This window comes from Salvelinus alpinus, chromosome 28 (genome assembly GCF_045679555.1).
Source record: "Salvelinus alpinus chromosome 28, SLU_Salpinus.1, whole genome shotgun sequence".
Taxonomy (NCBI): Eukaryota; Metazoa; Chordata; class Actinopteri; order Salmoniformes; family Salmonidae; genus Salvelinus; species Salvelinus alpinus.
Genome location: NC_092113.1, coordinates 13,798,737 through 13,817,766, shown reverse-complemented (window position 1 = coordinate 13,817,766; position 19,030 = coordinate 13,798,737). Strand labels below are relative to the sequence as shown.

Sequence of the window (19,030 nt, the reverse complement as noted above, 5' to 3'; positions counted from 1 at the left end):
ATTTCTAAGCAAACAGCTGAAGGCAGGGCCTTCTCCAATAGAGCTACATTTTTATGGAATGGTCTGCCTATCCATGTGAGAGACGCAAACTCGGTCTCATCCTTTAAGTCATTACTGAAGACTCATCTCTTCAGTAGGTCCTATGACCGGCAAGGCACTGGAGCGATGAACCGCCCTTGCCGTCTCTGCCTGGCCAGCTCCACTGGGATTCTCTGCCTCTGACCCTATTACGGGGGCTGAGTAACTGGCTTACTAGTGCTCTTCCATGCCGTCCCTAGGAGGGGTGCGTCACTTGAGTGGTTTGAGTCACAGACGTGATCTTCCTGTCCGGTTTTGCGCCCCCTCTGGCTTGTTTCTGTGGAGGAGATCTTTGTGGGCTATACTTAGCCTTGTCTCAGGGTAGTAAGTTGGTGGTCTGTTGATATCCCTCTAGTGGTGTGGGGGCTGTGCTTTGGCAAAGTGGTTGGGGTTATATCTTGCCTGGTTGGCCCTGTCCTGGGGTATCGTCGGACGGGGCCACAGTGTACCCTGACCCACCCGTCTCAGTCTCTATGCTGCAATAGACTGTGTGCCGGTTGTGCTGCTGCTCCAGTTTCAACTGTTCTGCCTGTGGCTAGGGAACCCTGACCTGTTCACGGAACGTGCTACCTTGTCCCGGACCTGCAGTTTTTCGACTCTTTTTACCACACCTGCTGTCTCGACCCCTAAATGCTCGTCAATGAAATGCCAACTGACATTTACTCCTGTGGTACTGACCTGTTGCACACTCTACACCCACTGATTATTATTTGACCCTGCTGGTCATCTATGAACGTTTTAATATCTTGAAGAACGATCTGGCCTTTCCTCTCTAGGTTTCTTTGTAGGTTCCTGCCTTTCTAGGGAGTTTTTCCTAGCCACCGTACATCTACATCTGTATTGTTTGGGGTTTTAGGCTGGGTTTCTCTATAGTGCTTTGTGACATCTGCTGATGTAAAAAGGGCTTTATAAATACATTTGATTGATTGAAATTTGAATGTGGGTGACAGTGACAGGGGGCTGGGTAAAAGGTGGGTAGGGTACGGTCTCTGTCTCTACTCCACTGTGTGACTGGCTACATAGCGGTGCCTGCGAGTGTGCGCCAGGCTGTAAACTCATTAACACCCACAGGACCACGGGGGACAGAGGGCAATTGACTTGTGCAGACTGCAGACACATCATTTAACCCTTTAAAACTGTCCACTTTATATGCCCCCAAGAGACATGAATAGGCTTCCATTTGACTCTTTACAGCAGAAACCGCATTAACAGAATTCTGACACGTTGCAGTGTACCAGTTCTTTCTAATGGCTAACAGTAAGTTTTACCATTAATACTCACTGCAATGTCTGTGTTAGTGTATTGAGTAGATGTTTTTTTTAAATATATTTTTTAAAATTTTATCCCATTTTCTCCCCCCTTTTTGTGGTATCCAATCGCTAGTAATTACTATCTTGTCTCATCGCTACAACTCCCGTACGGGCTCGGGAGAGACGAAGGTCGAAAGCCATGCGTCCTCCGAAGCACAACCCAAACCAAGCCGCACTGCTTCTTAACACAGCGCGCCTCCAACCCGGAAGCCAGCCGCACCAATGTGTCGGAGGAAACATCGTGTACCTGGCCCCCTTGGTTAGCGCGCACTGCGCCCGGCCCGCCACAGGAGTCGCTGGAGCGCGATGAGACAAGGATATCCCTACCGGCCAAACCCTCCCTAACCCGGACGACGCTAGCCCAATTGTGCGTCGCCCCACGGACCTCCCGGTCGCGGCCGGCTGCGACAGAGCCTGGGCGCGAACCCAGAGACTCGGGTGGCGCAGTGGTCTAGGGCACTGCATCGCAGTGCTAACTGCGCCACCCGGGAGGCCCTTGTGTATTGAGTAGATGTTGAGAGTGTGTGTGTGTGTTTAGAGGTTTGTGTGCGTGTACTCTGTGTGCACACGCAAAAGCAGCCACAGGTGTGCATACTATGTGACTGAGGTCATGAGGGGTAAAGTGAGAGTGCTCAGCTGTCCACTCAGATCAGTGTGAAAGGAGAGCATGCTGGGACGATACTAAACGATACCGTAGTGGGCATAGCAACACACACAAACACACACGCTGTTAGCAATGCAACCTTCAACTGAACTTATCCTATGAACACAAAATGTTGAAAAGACATTGAAAAGTAGTCTTTTTGGGGGGAAAGACGTTAAATACATATTTCAAACAATTTCTCACAAGATGCTATGTTCAAAATACACTCCATAAACAACCTGTGTCCTCACACCTGAAAGCATCTTTATTTATTTTCTATACAGTGTATTGCTCCATTTCACAATAGTGCAACGTTTCTCCATACATTTTCTCGATAAATATAACATATTATAAACAAACTATGCACGTCACATTGAACAATAATGTGTTAACTAAAAAAGCTACAGTCACATTGACAATGCATTCAATCCGAGATTTTGGGTAATTCCTTATTTACATTTAATTCAACGAAATGGAGGGCAAGTTCTTGTGTGGAGATTTCACTCATGGTATATTATGAACTCACACGAACCCACCGTGTAGAATCTGGCATGGAACGTTTTAATGGCGTCATTTTCTGGTTGTAAATAGGTTTTCTGGTTGTAGAGACGCCTGGTAAGATACCAGATTACAACCAGCTAAATAAGTATTTTTCTGGTCGCTTAAAAGACCTCTTAAAACAATCTGTATACAACCTGACCATGACGTCACAGAAGACATCACTGCAACCACTTTTGCGATTTGGGGACAAAACACTTCACCATTACTGGAGATAATAACCTGCAAGAACTAACCGTTAATGGGGTTTTTTTTCGGTAAAAACAAAACCAGATCAACAAAATCCTTTGAAAAAAGGAAAATAAATAACTTCTCAGAAGTTTTACATTTGATCACACTGCGCTACATAGCCTATTTATTGAACCTAGTTAACCGTGACGAGTCAAAAACTAAAATTAGGACCTGTTGTGGTCTATTGTACCTTTGGCTGACACAGCTCTTTAACCTCAGGTAAAGTTTCAGTATTGAGTATGTAGAAACAGCTTCATTTCCTTAACCAATCAGCCTTTGCTTTGAGGTGTGCCATTTTGTGGAACTTCCAAAGAATGGTATTATCTGATAGACGTGTTCCAGAGTATCGTTAGAGCTTAGAGTTATACTACATGTTGTCACACGTTTACTACGTAAACATTGCTGTGGTAAGTTTGGATCCTTTCCAACAATACAGGAAGAGGTATTATGAGGGAAAGTACAAAACGATAAGTAAGTAACACAAAATGACAGCACCATAAATGTTTCCACATTGACATTACCGCAGCTAGTGTGAAGTATTAAGATTAGTGTTGTGTTAATTTGCCTACACATTACTTGAACCTTCTGCTCTTTAGCCATTTCAAAGCTGTCATAATCGTGATGCCACTATGTGTTTATGAATGATAATGATCTATACAATGGATTGGGGTCTTCTAATTAGCTTAGCGGACAAGCAAGCTTGCATACCATAGCCTTCCATACAACAGTATTGGACATCAGTTGCCATAACTACTAATGACATCGGTTACATGTGGCAGTGACAAGGCTACTTTTGAAAAATATTTAACATTTTCAGTCAAGGTACGAACCAACAAAAGAATAAACACTGCATGAACAAAATAAACCTCTTTCTTTTAACTGTTGTCCTTTACAAATAATACAGATATTTCAGTTGACCTCTGCCCGTCTTCCAAAAGTGTCTCAGAGTAGGAATGCTGATCTAGGATCAGTTTTGCCTTTTAAATCATTATGAATAAGGGGGAACCTAGATCGGCATTCCTACCCTGAGACACTTTATGAATACGGGCCCTGATATCTTCATCAGTTTAAGAAATCCTTATCAATCCTTCACTCTGATATACTCAACGCTCAAACTGAACAACTTCCCACTTTTAACATCCTCTCTGACACACTTCCATCAATGATATGCACGACGTTAACACAACAAAATAAAAATAATACGGCACTCGAGTCGTAGCAGTGGTCCATTTGCTTTTCACAAAGCATCTTTGAAATTGTCGGAATATATTAGCTATATATATATATATATATATATATATATTTTTTTTTTACATTTAATAAATAATTCAACATCATATTATCTGTTCTTATATAGGAATGAAACTAATTTACAGTTTCGAGTAATGATAGATCTCGAATCAATAGCTACATTCTTTTTTTCTTCTTCTCCAGCTGGTTGGTTGGTTGAAGTTTTCCTTAGGTACAGATCTAGGATCAGCTTCCCCTCCTCAATACTAACCTTAACCATTTAAGGGGGAAATGCTGGAAAATGTCTAGGGGCAACATCACTCTATTACACAAGGCTCGTCCGTAGGGTAGGACGGTAAACAACATTGCCTGTTAACGCCACCTAGTGTGACATACAGCTGCACTACTCATTTTTATCCCTGCCTGCCAGGACACAATGTCAGTAAACATGCATGGCAGAACCAGTCGATAGCTACATTCCTAAGTTAAAATCATACATACATACATACATACATACATACATACATACATACATACATACATACATACATACATACATACATGTGTATGTGTCTCGGTTCAGAGACGGTATTTCAAGCGCTGGATTGCAAATGGTGTTTTTTTCCAACCTCTTTATCTGAGGAAAACTCTCCTGTATTCTTCAATAGACTAGAAGCTGGTATCTTTACGGTAATACAGTGAGACTTCAGGGAAAGAGACCAGATCCAGCAGCACCCTCTATGCGTTTCTCTCTCCATCTTTCACTCTTCCTCTCACTCGCTCTTCCCATCACCTCTTCTCCCTCAAACTGTACCCCTCCCACTCAAGCCATTTTCTCCACTCTCCCTCTCGCTACCTGATTCAAGTATATGCATCCTCTCACTCCCTCCTCTTCACACAGAGCAGTTGCGTCTCTTGCTGGGGCCTGGCTGTGCAGTGGCAACCGAGGCCGAGGTTGAGGCTGAGGTCAGCCAGAGCTTAGCCCCGTGTCAAAGGCTGGTGGAAGACACAGAGAGCGTGGGCGACGAAGGCGGCGGGAAGTTGAGCAGCTCTAGGACGGCCACCCCCACACTGCTGCGCCGCGTGAACATGCAGGAGGCCGCCACCCACTTGTTGCTGCGCGGGTTGTACTTCTCAATGGAGTTGAGGCTGGAGCTGCCGTCGTTGCCGCCCACCGCGTACAGCCAGCCGTCCATAGCCACCAGGTCGTGGGTACTCCTGCGGGAGGACAGGACAACGTGCAGACTCAGTAATAGCTCAGGCACACCACAAAGACTAAGGGCTAAAAGCAGCAGGTGTGTTAGCGATCACCTGCTGGGTGTCGACAGACAGTGATCCAACATGTAGAATTGTTCTGTGGTCAGAGGTGATAGGATGGCCACCCGCTTTTTCCCCTATTGGTTCCATTGCAACAGGCAAGCTCAATCAAGCACAGTGTTTCAAATGAACTCAAATAGTATTTTAAGCCAGTTGGTGGCCATTCATTAACATTAACTGATCAATTAACTACTAGGCAGAAAATAAAACCAGAATGACTTCCCTGACTAGCCTGTTGCTAAAGACTGAGCTCACTGCAGTGTAAATGGAGGACTGGGGCATATTCATTAGTGCACAACACAACAAAATGTTTTGTAACGGAAAGCGAAAAAAGGTGTTTCTTCTGTACAAACTAAGGTAGGTCCCTCCTTTGCTTCCATTTGGTTCCTATTGAATATGACTCTGCTGAGACCAGATCAGGCTCTAGATAAATATGAGCCATACTACTGATTACAGCAATGGTTTATTTATAGGGCCGGGAGCGTCCACTGTTGTCAGGTTCCCTGCTCAAATCTCCCATTGTGTGCATGTGTGTATGTTTGTGTGTGAGTGAGAAACTAATTTAATTTGAATCTTCAAATCCTGGTCTCTGAGGCCCATTGTGTATGCCGGTTCCTCCAGAAACTCAGATAATTTGCTGAGTAAGGGCTGGAATGAAGGAATGAAAACCTGACACCAGCCATTTATGAGGAGCGAGAAGGCTCTATGCATGCATTGACTATGCAGTTATAGCTACAGGTGGTTGGTAGTAATTGTGACACGGCTGGCGGTGCCCACCTGCGGATGTTCATGGGCGCCACGCCCTCCCAGGCGTTGGTCTTGGGATTGAATCGCTCCACCGAGTTTAGGCAGCTGGTGCCATCGTTGCCCCCGGCGACATAGAGCATGCCCTCCAGCACGGCCACCCCGGCACTGCTGCGTCGACTCAGCATGTTGGCGATGGCTGTCCACGCGTTACTCTGTTCCGACCAATCAGAGGGTTGTTGGTCAGTTTTGAGCAACTTATCGGTGCTGGTTGAGGTTGAACTCAAAACTTAGCTTCTCCTTTTTGATCAGGGCAGAAGTTCAGCTTCATGGTCTGATTTTAACCAGATTAAGCCTACTCATGGACTTTAAATATAGCCTGGTGGAATAAGCCTGATCACTATGTTCACCATTCTATTTAACAGAATGGTGAACGCAGCAATCAAATTCGTTCCACCAGGCTACTGAGATTCTTCTATAGCCTTAATCTGGGTCCAGGAAACTGGCCCTATGTCTTAATGTGCATATTGATAGAGATCTGTCTGTTTTTTTGTTTATTACCTGTGGTTCATATTTTTCCACTGTTGCTAGGTGTGAGGAGCTGTCATATCCTCCTACTGCATACAGACTGCCATCTAGAGAGAGAGAGAGATGGGGGAGAGAATGAAAGAGGGAGGGAGCGAAAAAGAGCGCAAAAGAGTGAGAGAATGCTGTGACAATAAGCTCAAAACTCTACATATCAGGTCGCAAAAATAAAATAAGTTTGATGTGGCCCATATTTACTAGGAAGTGAGTAGTAGACCAGGGATGGGCATATTTGATGGGGGTGGGGGCCACAAAAAATTGGAACTCATCATGAGGGGCCGCAGTGGCTCGTGGGTCTGTGTACCCACATCCATACCCACACATGCAGTCAGACCCAGCCCTAGCCTTTTGGGGCCCCTAAGCGAAATTTAGTTGGGGGGCCCTCCCCACCTCGTTGCAAAACATTTTAGCGGTCGCCTCTAGACAGCAAAGAGAAGTTTAAGACATAATTTCCTTCAATTCGACTCATTTTGCCATGGGGCGGAGACAAATGTTTGCAGTTTTTAACATGACATAATTTGATCAATGGGGGGGCACTCGGTCAGTAATTCGACCATGATTACTACAAGTTTAGCAGAAAGTTTAGATAGTTAGCTAAAAATGTTAGCCGAAATGGGCTAATTGAATGACTGTCAGTTATTGACATAACACAAGAGCTGCTGATGCACAAGCACATTTTAAAATTGCACCATGTATATTCCATTGATGTCTAATATTAAAGAAGTCTCAAGGTATTGCTCGCCTGAGGTAGAGAACCTGATGATAAGTTGTCGACCACACTATCTACCAAGAGAGTTCTCATCTGTATTATTCGTAGCCGTCTATTTACCACCACAAAGCGAAGCTATCACTAAGACCGCTCTCAAACAACTCTATAAGGCTATAAGCAAAGAAGAAAATGCTCACCCAGAATTTTTACCAGCATGTCACATGTGCAACAACAAAAAAAAAAATCCTAGACCACCTTTACTCCACACACAGAGATGCATACAAAGCTCTCCCCCGCCCTCCATTTGGCAAATCTGGCCACAATTCTATCCTCCTGATTCCTGCTTACAAGCAAAAATCATCGATGACGTCGTCCCCACAGTGACTGTACGTACATATCCCAACCAGAAGCCATGGATTACAGGCAACATCCGCATCGAGCTAAAGGCTAGAGCTGCCGCTTTCAAAGAGCGGGAGACTAATCCGGACGCTTATAAGAAATCCCGCTATGCCCTCAGACAAACAAGCAAAGCATCAATACACGATTAAGATTGAATCCTACTACACCGGCTCTGACGCTCGTCGGATGTGGCAGGGCTTGAAAACTATTACGGACTACAAAGAGAAACCCAGACGCGAGCTGCCCAGTGAAGCGAGCCTAGCAGACAAGCTAAATGCCTTTTATGAAAGAATGAGACCTTTCTGCCAGTGGACTGAGGAAGAATGCAGAGCTGGTTTGTGCGCGTGACCGAGTGCGCGCCCTTCGTTGTTTTTCCTTTCTATTGAATACGCTAGTGTCCAGTTTAAATATTATTGATTATTTAGACAATTGACAACCTGATGATTAATTATAAACATAATTTGACATGTTTCGACAAACTTTACCGGTACTATTAGGATGTATTCGTCTGCATGTTTTGACCGCCTTTGAGACAGTGGATTACTGAACAAAACGTGCCAACAAAACTGAGTTTTGGGATATAAAGAGGGACTTTATCGAACAAAACAAACATTTATTGTGTAGCTGGGACTCTTGTGACTGCAACCATATGAAGATCTTCAAAGGTAAGTGATTAATTTACATTTTTAATTTCTGACTTTTGTAATTCCTTTACTTGGTTGTAAAATGTTTGTATGCTTTTGTAAGCAGGGCGCTGTCCTCAGATAATCGCATGGTATGCTTTCGCCGTAAAGCCTTTTTGAAATCTGACAAAGCGGCTGGATTAACAAGAAGTTAATCTTTAAGCATAACACTTGTATTTTTTATGATTGCTTATTATGACTATTTCTGTATTTTGGCGCTCTGCAATTTCACCGGATGTTGTCGAGGTGGGTTTCTAGCGGAACGTCTGAGCCAGAAAGGTTAAACAGGTCAACATTCACAAAGCCGCTGGGCCAGACGGATTACCAGGACGTGTACTAAAAGCATGCGCGGACCAACTGTCAAGTGTCTTCACTGACAATTTCAACCTCTCCCTGACCGAGTCTGTAATACCTACGTTTCAAGTAGACCACCATAGTCCCTGTGCCAAGGTAACCTACCTAAATGATTACCGCCCCGTGGCACTCACTTCGGTAGCCATGAAGTGCTTTGAAAGGCTGGTCATGGCTCACATCAACAGCATCCTCCCGGACACCCTAGACCCACTCCAATTCGCATACCACCCCAACAGATGATACAATCTCAATCGCACGCCACACTGCCCTTTCCCACCTGGACAAATGGAACACTGATGTGAGAATGCTGTTCATCGACTACAGCTCAGCGTTCACCATAGTGCCCTCAAAGTTCATCACTAAGCTAAGGACCCTGGGACTAAACACCTCCCTCTGCAACTGGATCTGGATTTCCTGACGGGCCGCCCCCAGGTGGTAAGAGTAGGCAACAATACGTCTGCCACGCTGATCCTTAACACTGGGGCCCCTCAGGGGTGTGTACTTAGTCCCCTCCTGTATTCCCTGTTTACCCACGACTGCGTGGCCAAACACGACTCCAACACAATCATTAGGTTTGCTGACGACAACAGTGGTAGACCTGATCACCGACAACGATGAGACTGCTTATAGGGAGGAGGTCAGAGAACTGGCAGTGTGGTGCCAGGACAACAACCTCTCCCTCAATGTGAGCAAGACAAAGGAGCTGATCGTGGACTACAGGAGAAGGCGTGCCGAACAGGCCCCCATTAACATCGACGGGGCTGTAGTGGAGCGGGTCGAGAGGTTCAAGTTCATGGTTCAAACATACCAAGACAGTTGTGAAGAGGGCACGACAATACCTTTTCCCCCTCACGAGACTGAAAAGATTTGGCATGGGCCCCCAGATCCTCAAAAGGTTCTACAGCTGCACCAACGAGAGCATCCTGACCGGTTGCATCACCGCCTGGTATGGCAACTTACCGTAAGGCGCTACAGAGGGTAGTGCGAACGGCCCAGTACATCACTGGGGCTAAGCTTCCTGCCATCCAGGACCTATATAATAGGCGGTGTCAGAGGAAAGCACATAACATTGTCAGAGACTCCAGTCACCCAAGTTATAGACTTTTCTCTGCTACTGCACGGCAAGCAGTAACGGAGCGCCAAGTCTTGGACCAAAAGGCTCCTCAACAGCTTCTACCACCAAGCCATTAGACTGCTGAACAATTAATAAAAATCGCCACCAGACAATTTACATTGACCCCCCCCTCTTGTACACTGCTGCTACTCGCTGTTTGTTTGTTACCTATGCATAGTCACTTCGCCCGCACCTACATGTACAGATTACTTCAACTAGCCTGTACCCCTGCACACTTATTTTAGCCTACTTGGTAAATATTTTCTTCTTTTTGAACTGCACTGTGGGTTAAGGGCTTGCAAGTAAGCATTTCACGGTAAAGTCTACACTTGTTGTATTCGGCGCATATGGCAAATAAAGTTTGATTTTGATTTGATTATTCTAACTGTCAACAGTAAATTGAGACCCCGACTGAGTTCCCCCCCAAACAATTATCAGCGGCCCTACAAAAGCAGGACGGCACACCAGTTGCCCATCCCTGCTCTAAGCTAACATACAGTAAGTATATCCTTTCTCAATAGATTACATAATCACACAAGAGGTGGACAACACTTGCTCACCTAGAGTGGCCACACGGACGTATCTCCTTCGGGTGCTCATGGCAGAGATGGAGGTCCAGGTACTGGTGAGAGGGTCGTACCGCTCTGCACTGTTGGGGTGGAGGGGGGCATTCATTATATACAAATGTCATCTCAGTATTTGCATCCGTGACAGTCAAAATCTGTTGTGCCAAAGCTCAAAAGTAGTCCAGCATTTTGAACACATGGCTTATAATTATCTATATATTTCTTTATGTACCTGTTGAGACAGGAAGCTCCGTCGTAACCACCGGCGGCGTACAGGAGGCCGTGCAACACTGCCACGCCCAAACAGCTCCGCCGCGTCCCCATTGAAACCTCAGGCTGCCAGGAGTTGGTGACAGGGTCGTAGGACTCCACGGTGGCCAAATCTGAGGTGCCGTCATACCTGAGGGAGACCAGAGTATATCAGAAAGAGAAGGGTATCGAAGCCAGGTGTGGGCCACTGGTGGCCCGCGGATCAGTCAGACTCTCAACTTACTGTTGAGAGTTAGAATAATATAATACTGTCTGTGAAAATTGGCTGTGCATCAGCAGTCACTCAATTAGCCCATGTCAGCTAAACATGTTTTAGAGTTAGTCTAGCTATCTAAACTTCTAGTAAGCATGGTCGAATAACCGACCAGGGTGGGGCCCATTGATCATCAGTCATCATATTAAAAACAGCTAACATTTGCTCCACCCTATGGGAAAATGTGTAGAATTGCAGGAAATTAGCTGTAAAACTGCACATTTCTCTCTCCACCCCCTTGCAAATTGAGTAGAATTGCATGAAATTAGTTATGAAATTGCTAAATAGCTTTCTCTTCACTGTCACAAGATGGGCCACTCAAATGTTTTGCTCGCAAGGTGGGGGGAGGGTATATGGATGTGATACACAGACCCACGAGCCACTGTGGCCCCTCATGATGAGTTCTGTTTTTTGGTGGCCCCACCCCCATCAAAGTTGCCCATCCTCTTATGATTGGCCTAACCATAAGAGGATGGGCTCTGTCGCTAGGGTCTGGGCACATATTCACAAAGGGTATCAGAATAGAAGTGCTGATCAAGGATCAGTTTGGCTTTTTCATCATATAGAATAAGATGGGGTGAATAAGGGACCAAGTTACGCTTTAGGTTTCTTCCTTTAATCTCATCTCAAAAGGAGGCTTTCTTTGTTAAGCAAGTCTTCACAACTGTACTGTGTTAACAGTTAAATTTAAGAAACTTTCTTAAAAATAAAAAAAATATTGAATTAATTTATTATGTTTATCTATTTTGACAGGGTAGATGTGCAGGAGTTTCTCATCTAGCTCATTTCCATCAGTAGCACCTGGATAAAACGTTGACATTGCAGACAATGAGAGTAGTGCATCAGATACTATTTTGTTCTATCTTTCTCTTGATTTACAAAGGCATCCGTTTTGTTTCCCTCTCGGGTAGAGAAGACGTGCCTTGGCTTCAAAAGTCGGAATTTTCATAATTACACTTGAGGGGACCGCTAATATTAGTCTTCCAACAGTTTCCTCCTACCAGTTAACTGTTTATCTTATTATACCCAATGCCAATAATTCAACGTGTTTGCTTGAATGAGAAATTGGATTACAATATACTGTATCTCCCCTAATCCTAGTTTCTCTTTCAGACAGATTGTAAACTTGATAACACTTTACTTAACACCCACCGTCATAAAATGTTACGACACGGTCATAACAGCTGACATACATATACTCCAAAACATGCATCGTGTTTACAATAAGGCACTAAAGTAAAACTGCAAAAAATGTGTCAAAAAAAGTTACTTTGTGTCCTGAATACAAAGCGTTATGTTATATTTGGGGCAAATCTAACACATCACTGAGTACCATTATCTATACTTTAAGGCATAGTGGTGGCTGCATCATGTTATGGGAATGCTTATCATCAGTACTGAGATTTTTGGGATAAAAATAAAAAGAATAAAGCTAAGAAAAGGCAAAATCCTTGAGGAAAGCCTGGTTCAATCTGCTTTCCACCAGACACTGGAAGATTAATTCACCTTCCAGCAGGACAATAACTTAAAACACCTAAATATACACTGGAGTTGCTTACCAAGATGACATTGAATGCTTCGGAGTGGCCTAGTTACAGTTTTGACTTAAAATGGCTGCCCAGCAATGTTCAACAACCAACTTGACCTGTTATAATATGGTCACAACACTGTCATGACACATATATGTAGACCTGTTGTGACATATACTGTGTTATTTTATGGCTGGTTATGACACCTACAGAAGTGCCAAAGCCCACAAACCCTAACACACAAGGCAAAACATTCCATTACACCATAAACATACTGTTGACACAACGTATGTTATATATATATAAAAAAAGTTAATTGACCATGTTAAATTATCATTGTGATTGCACACACATTGTCATACAATCACCTACCCCAACGCTCTGTTGCTGATAACTGGGATGAATGCAGGAGCAGATTTCAGAAGGACAAGACACGTTCTTTTTGACTGATGACTGACATAAGGGCATGTACGTGATAGGCCTATCTGGCTTATATGATTATGATGGTCATAATGCTTCTTGACAGTGTCATAAAGTGTATTTTCTACAAGTTATTTAAAATACGATGAAAAAAACATGACCGTAAAGAATTCAATACAACAAAAACAAAGGATTTAAGAGACAAACTTATAAATGAAGACAAACTTCTTGGCAGGAAAAAACGAATTTGAAAAAAATGTGGGTTTTGGCACTTATGTAGGTGTCATAATCAGCCATAAAATAACACAATATATGTCACAAGTGTTATGACCATATGACAAGTTATGTCAGCTGTTATGACATGGTATTGACCGTGGCATAACGTGTTATGACACAGGGTGTCATGTAAAGTGTTAACGTAAACTTAACCGAGCTATCTAGCATAATTAACACTAGTGTACTCTTCCAGTGTCGAGGATGGTTCCATATCGAATGGTTCCATATCGAAGCCATATCGGATGGTTCCATATCGAAGCCATAACTAATGTCGTGCTAGCTAGCATGAAATTAGTTATGGCTTCGATGATACCCGAATCCAAACGATCTATAGGTAAAAGAATGGTCTGATGAGGTTATTACCCTCCCACAGCGTACAGCTTGTTGCCAATGGCCGCCACGCCCACCCGTGCCCGCCGAGTGGACATGGATGCCACCATGTGCCAGCGGTCAGTCCGCGTGTCGTAGGCTTCGCAGTCACCGTGGATAGCAAACAGACTGCCGCCACCTGGGCAAAACACAGACAAAAACAACGTCACCTAAATATCTGAAGCGGTCATTTAAATACACTATATATAAAAAAGTATGTGGACACCCCTTCAAATTAATGGATTCGGCTATTTCAGCCACACCCTTTGCGGACAGGTGTATAAAATCGAGCAAACAGCCATGCAATCTCCATAGACAAACATTGGCAGTAGAATGGCCTTACTGAAGAGCTCAGTGACTTTTAACGTGGCACCGTCGCCACCTTTCCAACAAGTCAGTTTGTCAAATTTCTGCCGCGCTATAGCTGACCGGTAAACTGTAAGTGCTGTTATTGTGAAGGGGAAATGTCTAGAAGCAACAACGGCTCAGCCGCGAAGTGGTAGGCCACACAAGCTCACAGAACAGGACCGCCGAGTGCTGAAGAGCGTAGCCGCGTCTGTCCTCTGTTGCATGCGATGTTTGACGAGCAGGTGTCCACATACCCATATATCTATAGATACTTTTGGTCATGTAGTGTATTAAAACACAGTGGCCAACATTTTACAGGTGCAATGCCCTAAAAAAAAAACATAAATATTTCTAGACATGGTAAGCGCCAAACTTCTTTCGAATAATTGCTGCATCCAATCTATTTCAAATGTAATGTTTGAAAATGTTATGTATCTGTGAACAAGTTAGCTTTTAACCAAGGGCCAAATTCAGGATCCCTGTTTCCTAATGGAAAGTAAAGAATGTGTATTTGTTGGGTTTGTATAATATACACATTACAGTATGTATGTATGGTGCCTTCAGAAGGTATTCACACCCCTTGACTTTTTCTACATTTTGTTTTGTTACAGCCTGAATGTATTACATTGAGATTTTGTGTCACTGATCTACACACAATACCCCATAATGTCACTGATCTACACACAATACCCCATAATGTCACTGATCTACACACAATACCCCATAATGTCACTGATCTACACACAATACCCCATAATGTCACTGATCTACACACAATACCCCATAATGTCACTGATCTACACACAATACCCCATAATGTCACTGATCTACACACAATACCCCATAATGTCACTGATCTACACACAATACCCCATAATGTTACTGATCTACACACAATACCCCATAATGTTACTGATCTACACACAATACCCCATAATGTCACTGATCTACACACAATACCCCATAATGTCACTGATCTACACACAATACCCCATAATGTCACTGATCAACACACAATACCCCATAATGTTATTGATTAACACACAATACCCCATAATGTCACTGATCTACACACAATACCCCATAATGTTACTGATCTACACACAATACCCCATAATGTCAAGGTGGAATTATGTTTTTAGACATGTTTTGAAATGTATAAAAAATGAAAAGCTTAAATGTCTCGAGTCAATAAATATTCAACCCCTTTGTTATGGCAAGCCTAAATAAGTTCAGGAGTAAAAATGTGCTTAGCAAGTTACATAATGAGTTGCATGGACTCACTCTGTGTGCAATAATAGTGTTTGACATCTGTACCCCTCACATACAATTATCTGTATGGTCCCTCAGTCGAGCAGTGAATTTCAAACAGATTCAACCACAAAGACCAGGGAGGTTTTCTAATGGTTCACAAATAAGGGCACGTACTGGTAGATAAAAAAAAAAAAGCAGACATTGAATATCCCTTTGAGCATGGAACAGTTATTAATTACACTTTGGATGGTGTATCAATAGACCCAGTCACTACAAAGATACAGGCGCCCTTCCTAACTAAGTTGCCAGAGAGGAAGGAAACTGCTCAGGGATGTCACCATGAGGCAAATGATGACTAGAACAGTTACAGTTTAATGGCTGTGATAGGAAAACATTGTAATTACTCCACAATACATGACAGAGAGAAAAGAAGGAATCCTGTACAGAATTCAAATATTCCAAAACATGCATCCTGTTTGCAATAAAGCACTAAAGTAAAACTGCAAAAAATGTGGCAAAGAAATTAACTTTATGTTCTGAATACAAAACGTTATGTTTGGGGCAAATCCAACACATCACTGAGTACCACTATTAATATTTTAAAGCATGGTGGTGGCTGCAAAATGTTATGGGAATGCTTATCATCAGTAGTGAGATTTTTGGGATAAAAAGGAAAAGAATAAAGCTAAACAAAGTCAAAATCCTTGAGGAAAGCCTGGTTCAATCTGCTTTCCACCAGACACTGGAAGATTAATTCACCTTCCAGCAGGACAATAACCTAAAACACATAAATATACACTGGAGGTGCTTACCAAGATGACATTGAATACTCCTGAGTGGCCTAGTTAGTTTTGACTTAAAATGGCTGCCTAGCAGTGATCAACAACCAACTTGACAGAGCTTGAAGAATTAAAAAATAATAAAATGGGTAAATATTGTACAATCCAGGTGTGCAAAGCTCTTAGAGACTTACCCAGAAAGACTCACATCTGTCATCGCTGCCAAAGGTGATTCTAACATGTATTGACTCAGGGGTGTGAATACTTATGTAAATTAGATATTTCTGCAATTCATTTTCAATACATTTGCTAAAATTTCTTAAAACATGTTTTCAATTTGTGAGAAAATATATTTAATCCATTATGAATTCCGGCTGTAACAAAACATGTGGAACACGTCAAGGGGTATGAATACTTTCTGAAGGCACTGTGTTTGTGTGTGTATGTGAGTGAGTGTATGTACCCTGGTGGGTAACCTCGGGGGCACACTGACCGACGGCGAAGAGCACGGGGCTGGCGCCCTCGCAGCGGCGCGGCCGGGTGCGGCTGTTACCCAGCACACCCCTCTGCTCGGGCATAAGATGGTACTTGAGGGCCTCGATGAGCAGGTCCTTGCACTCAGAGTGGTGGCGCACCAGCAGCTCCGTGTCCACGTTGCTCATGAGGAAATCCCTCCGCAGCAGGGGCAGACGCACGCACTTCATCAGCTAGAGTGGGAAGGGGAAGGGGTAGGGGGGCAGACGCTTTTATCCAAAGCGACTTGTAGTAGTGCGCGTATACATCTTGGTACGGTGGCCTCAGCAGGAACGGACACCCACAATCCTGACGTTGTAAGCGCCAGGATTAACCAACTTAACCACACAGCTGCACGTCTAAATCTTACCCAGGGTACGTGCTGCCTGCGCCCATCTATGTCGTGTTTGACCCAGCTCAGCACGGCCCGGTATACCTCCTCTTCTGACGGTACGTTCAGGTTGTCACTGGAGATCAGGTCTAATACCTTAACAGAAAGAAGGGGAGAGAGAGAGGGACACACTCATCACATGTGGGCCACAACAGTTGGCATGACACAAAAATAAAACATTCATTCACATTTACCTTGGCATGTTCATTTTGGAATTACTTGAAAAAAGGTCAATTTCACTCCCAACTATTTTTTATAATGAGCCGAGATAAATATGTGCATGTATATGTGCAAATTGTGATGAAAATGGCTATGAATCATATTCCCAGCGAGAGACAATGTGGTGGTGTATCTAGCCTACAGTATGAGCATAACGTCTCTGTACCCATATAACTGGAGCTATGGGTAAGGGTGTGTCCTGCTATATTAGATCGTGACTATCAAGTGCGCGGGTGTACACTTCAGTGCGTGTGTGTATGTGTATGTGTGTATTGCAGAGAGGCTAGCACTGTTCCCAGACTGGGGCTGGGCCGTAGTGACCAGCTGCTGCTGAGATCAGTCGAATAGCAGCAGCATCAGAGGAAGAGCATCAGCTAATCCACAGGAACTACAATCCACACAGCGCAACACAGCGCAGTCCAGTCAAGCACAGTACAGCATAGCACAAAATGAACCACCTCTATTCCTCTAGTAGTATTATTGCCCTGTATCCCCCTCAACATAACACATAGGCTACTGTAGCATATACAGACACAATGTGTGTGTGTGTGTATGCATGTCTGCCTGACATGTAAAGTGTACCTGTCACAAGTGTGTGAGAGAAATAGCAAAAGACAGTAGCTATACAACAAATGTCTGTGTACATCAGTCATGATGACAATGTGTAGTAGAATATGACCAGGAGGTCCTGTCAGAACAGTTGTCAGTCCCCTCGTCTAAAAGGAGGAAATCACGAGTTTCACAGCTCTGTGAGCGCAAAGATGCTCAGAGCAGTTGGTTAATAAATCCTACCCTGCTGCAGAGCTCTGTGACGGGCACACAACAGCTGCAGAGAGGAATAAAAAAAGAGAAAGAAAAGAGAGAAAGGCAATGAAACTAAAGAGATCGAGAGCGTGAGAGAGAGGGGAACGAGAGAGAAAGCACCACAGCTGGCTACCCTGCAGCTCTGATTCAGACGTCACCGAGCCATTTTACTCTTGGCTAATGGACCTGTGCCCAATAAAATGTCATAATGGCGCGGTTCTGAGACTTGACAATCTGGGAGAGACATGCTGTGTTTACACTCATGGAGGGGATCCACCCTATTCATTTAGGGATTGGTTTGTTTGAGGTGAGGACGTAAAAGTGATGTCATCGCTCTCGTAATTAGTAGCTACCCTATCAAAACTGTTCGATTTTATTAAGTTCAGGTCATCATTCATTTCCCAAGCATAAATTGTGAGGGGTTGTCGTCTCTTGCTGCACTCTCAAGAGAGACAGGTGAGTAACATTAAGATGGTAGGGAATGAAAGAGTATAGTGTAGTGTAGAGTTCTGATCAGGACACTCAAGACAAGTGAATGAAAGAGGGTAGTGTAGTGTTCTGGTCAGGGAGAAAAACATTTTATAGCCCCTGCCTAACAGCTGGTGCTGTCACAGCTGTCACATATCCTAACCCTGAGTTCCCCAACTGGTGGCCCAGGTGACTATTTGTCCCCCCAAGTTTTCTGAGCAAAAAAATAAATAATAATAATTAAAAAGAAAAAACATTGTTGGACATAAAATACTCTAAAAACACCAGCAAATCAACTCCAAGTGATTTTCATTTTGAGAATCTGTTCCAAAGTATAGTCACGCATAATAGAGAGAGATACAGTGAGCTCCAGAAGTATTGTGACAGTGAAACATGTTGTTGTCGTTTTGGCTCTGTACTCCAGGACTTGAAAAGATACAATGACTTTCATCCAAATCAGGTGAACCGTTTAGAAATGACAGCACTTTTTGTAAATAGTCCCCCCCTATTTTAGGGGACCAAAAGTACTGGGACAAATTCACTTATGTGTATTAAAGTAGTCAAAAGTTTAGTATCTGGTCCCATATTCCTAGCATGCAATGATTACATCGAGCTT

General features: G+C 43.6%; 1 protein-coding gene across 5 annotated transcripts in view; it reads right to left on the bottom strand.

The window, feature by feature from the left end:
* Window positions 1–2,273: 2,273 nt before the first annotated feature.
* The window catches only part of klhl17 (kelch-like family member 17), a 34,166-nt gene continuing 17,409 nt past the window's right edge, over window positions 2,274–19,030 (bottom strand). For 3 of the 5 annotated variants that reach the window (XM_071371753.1, XM_071371755.1, XM_071371757.1), the window contains 8 exons: window positions 16,903–17,019; window positions 16,483–16,726; window positions 13,633–13,777; window positions 10,754–10,921; window positions 10,516–10,604; window positions 6,673–6,746; window positions 6,145–6,326; window positions 2,274–5,268 (listed from right to left, as the gene is read on the bottom strand). In XM_071371753.1, the coding sequence (XP_071227854.1) occupies window positions 5,040–5,268; window positions 6,145–6,326; window positions 6,673–6,746; window positions 10,516–10,604; window positions 10,754–10,921; window positions 13,633–13,777; window positions 16,483–16,726; window positions 16,903–17,019 (1,248 nt within the window). In that variant the 3' untranslated portion in view covers window positions 2,274–5,039. The remainder of the gene's footprint in view (window positions 5,269–6,144; window positions 6,327–6,672; window positions 6,747–10,515; window positions 10,605–10,753; window positions 10,922–13,632; window positions 13,778–16,482; window positions 16,727–16,902; window positions 17,020–19,030) is intronic. The other 2 variants (XM_071371754.1, XM_071371756.1) reach the window with 1 other exon arrangement.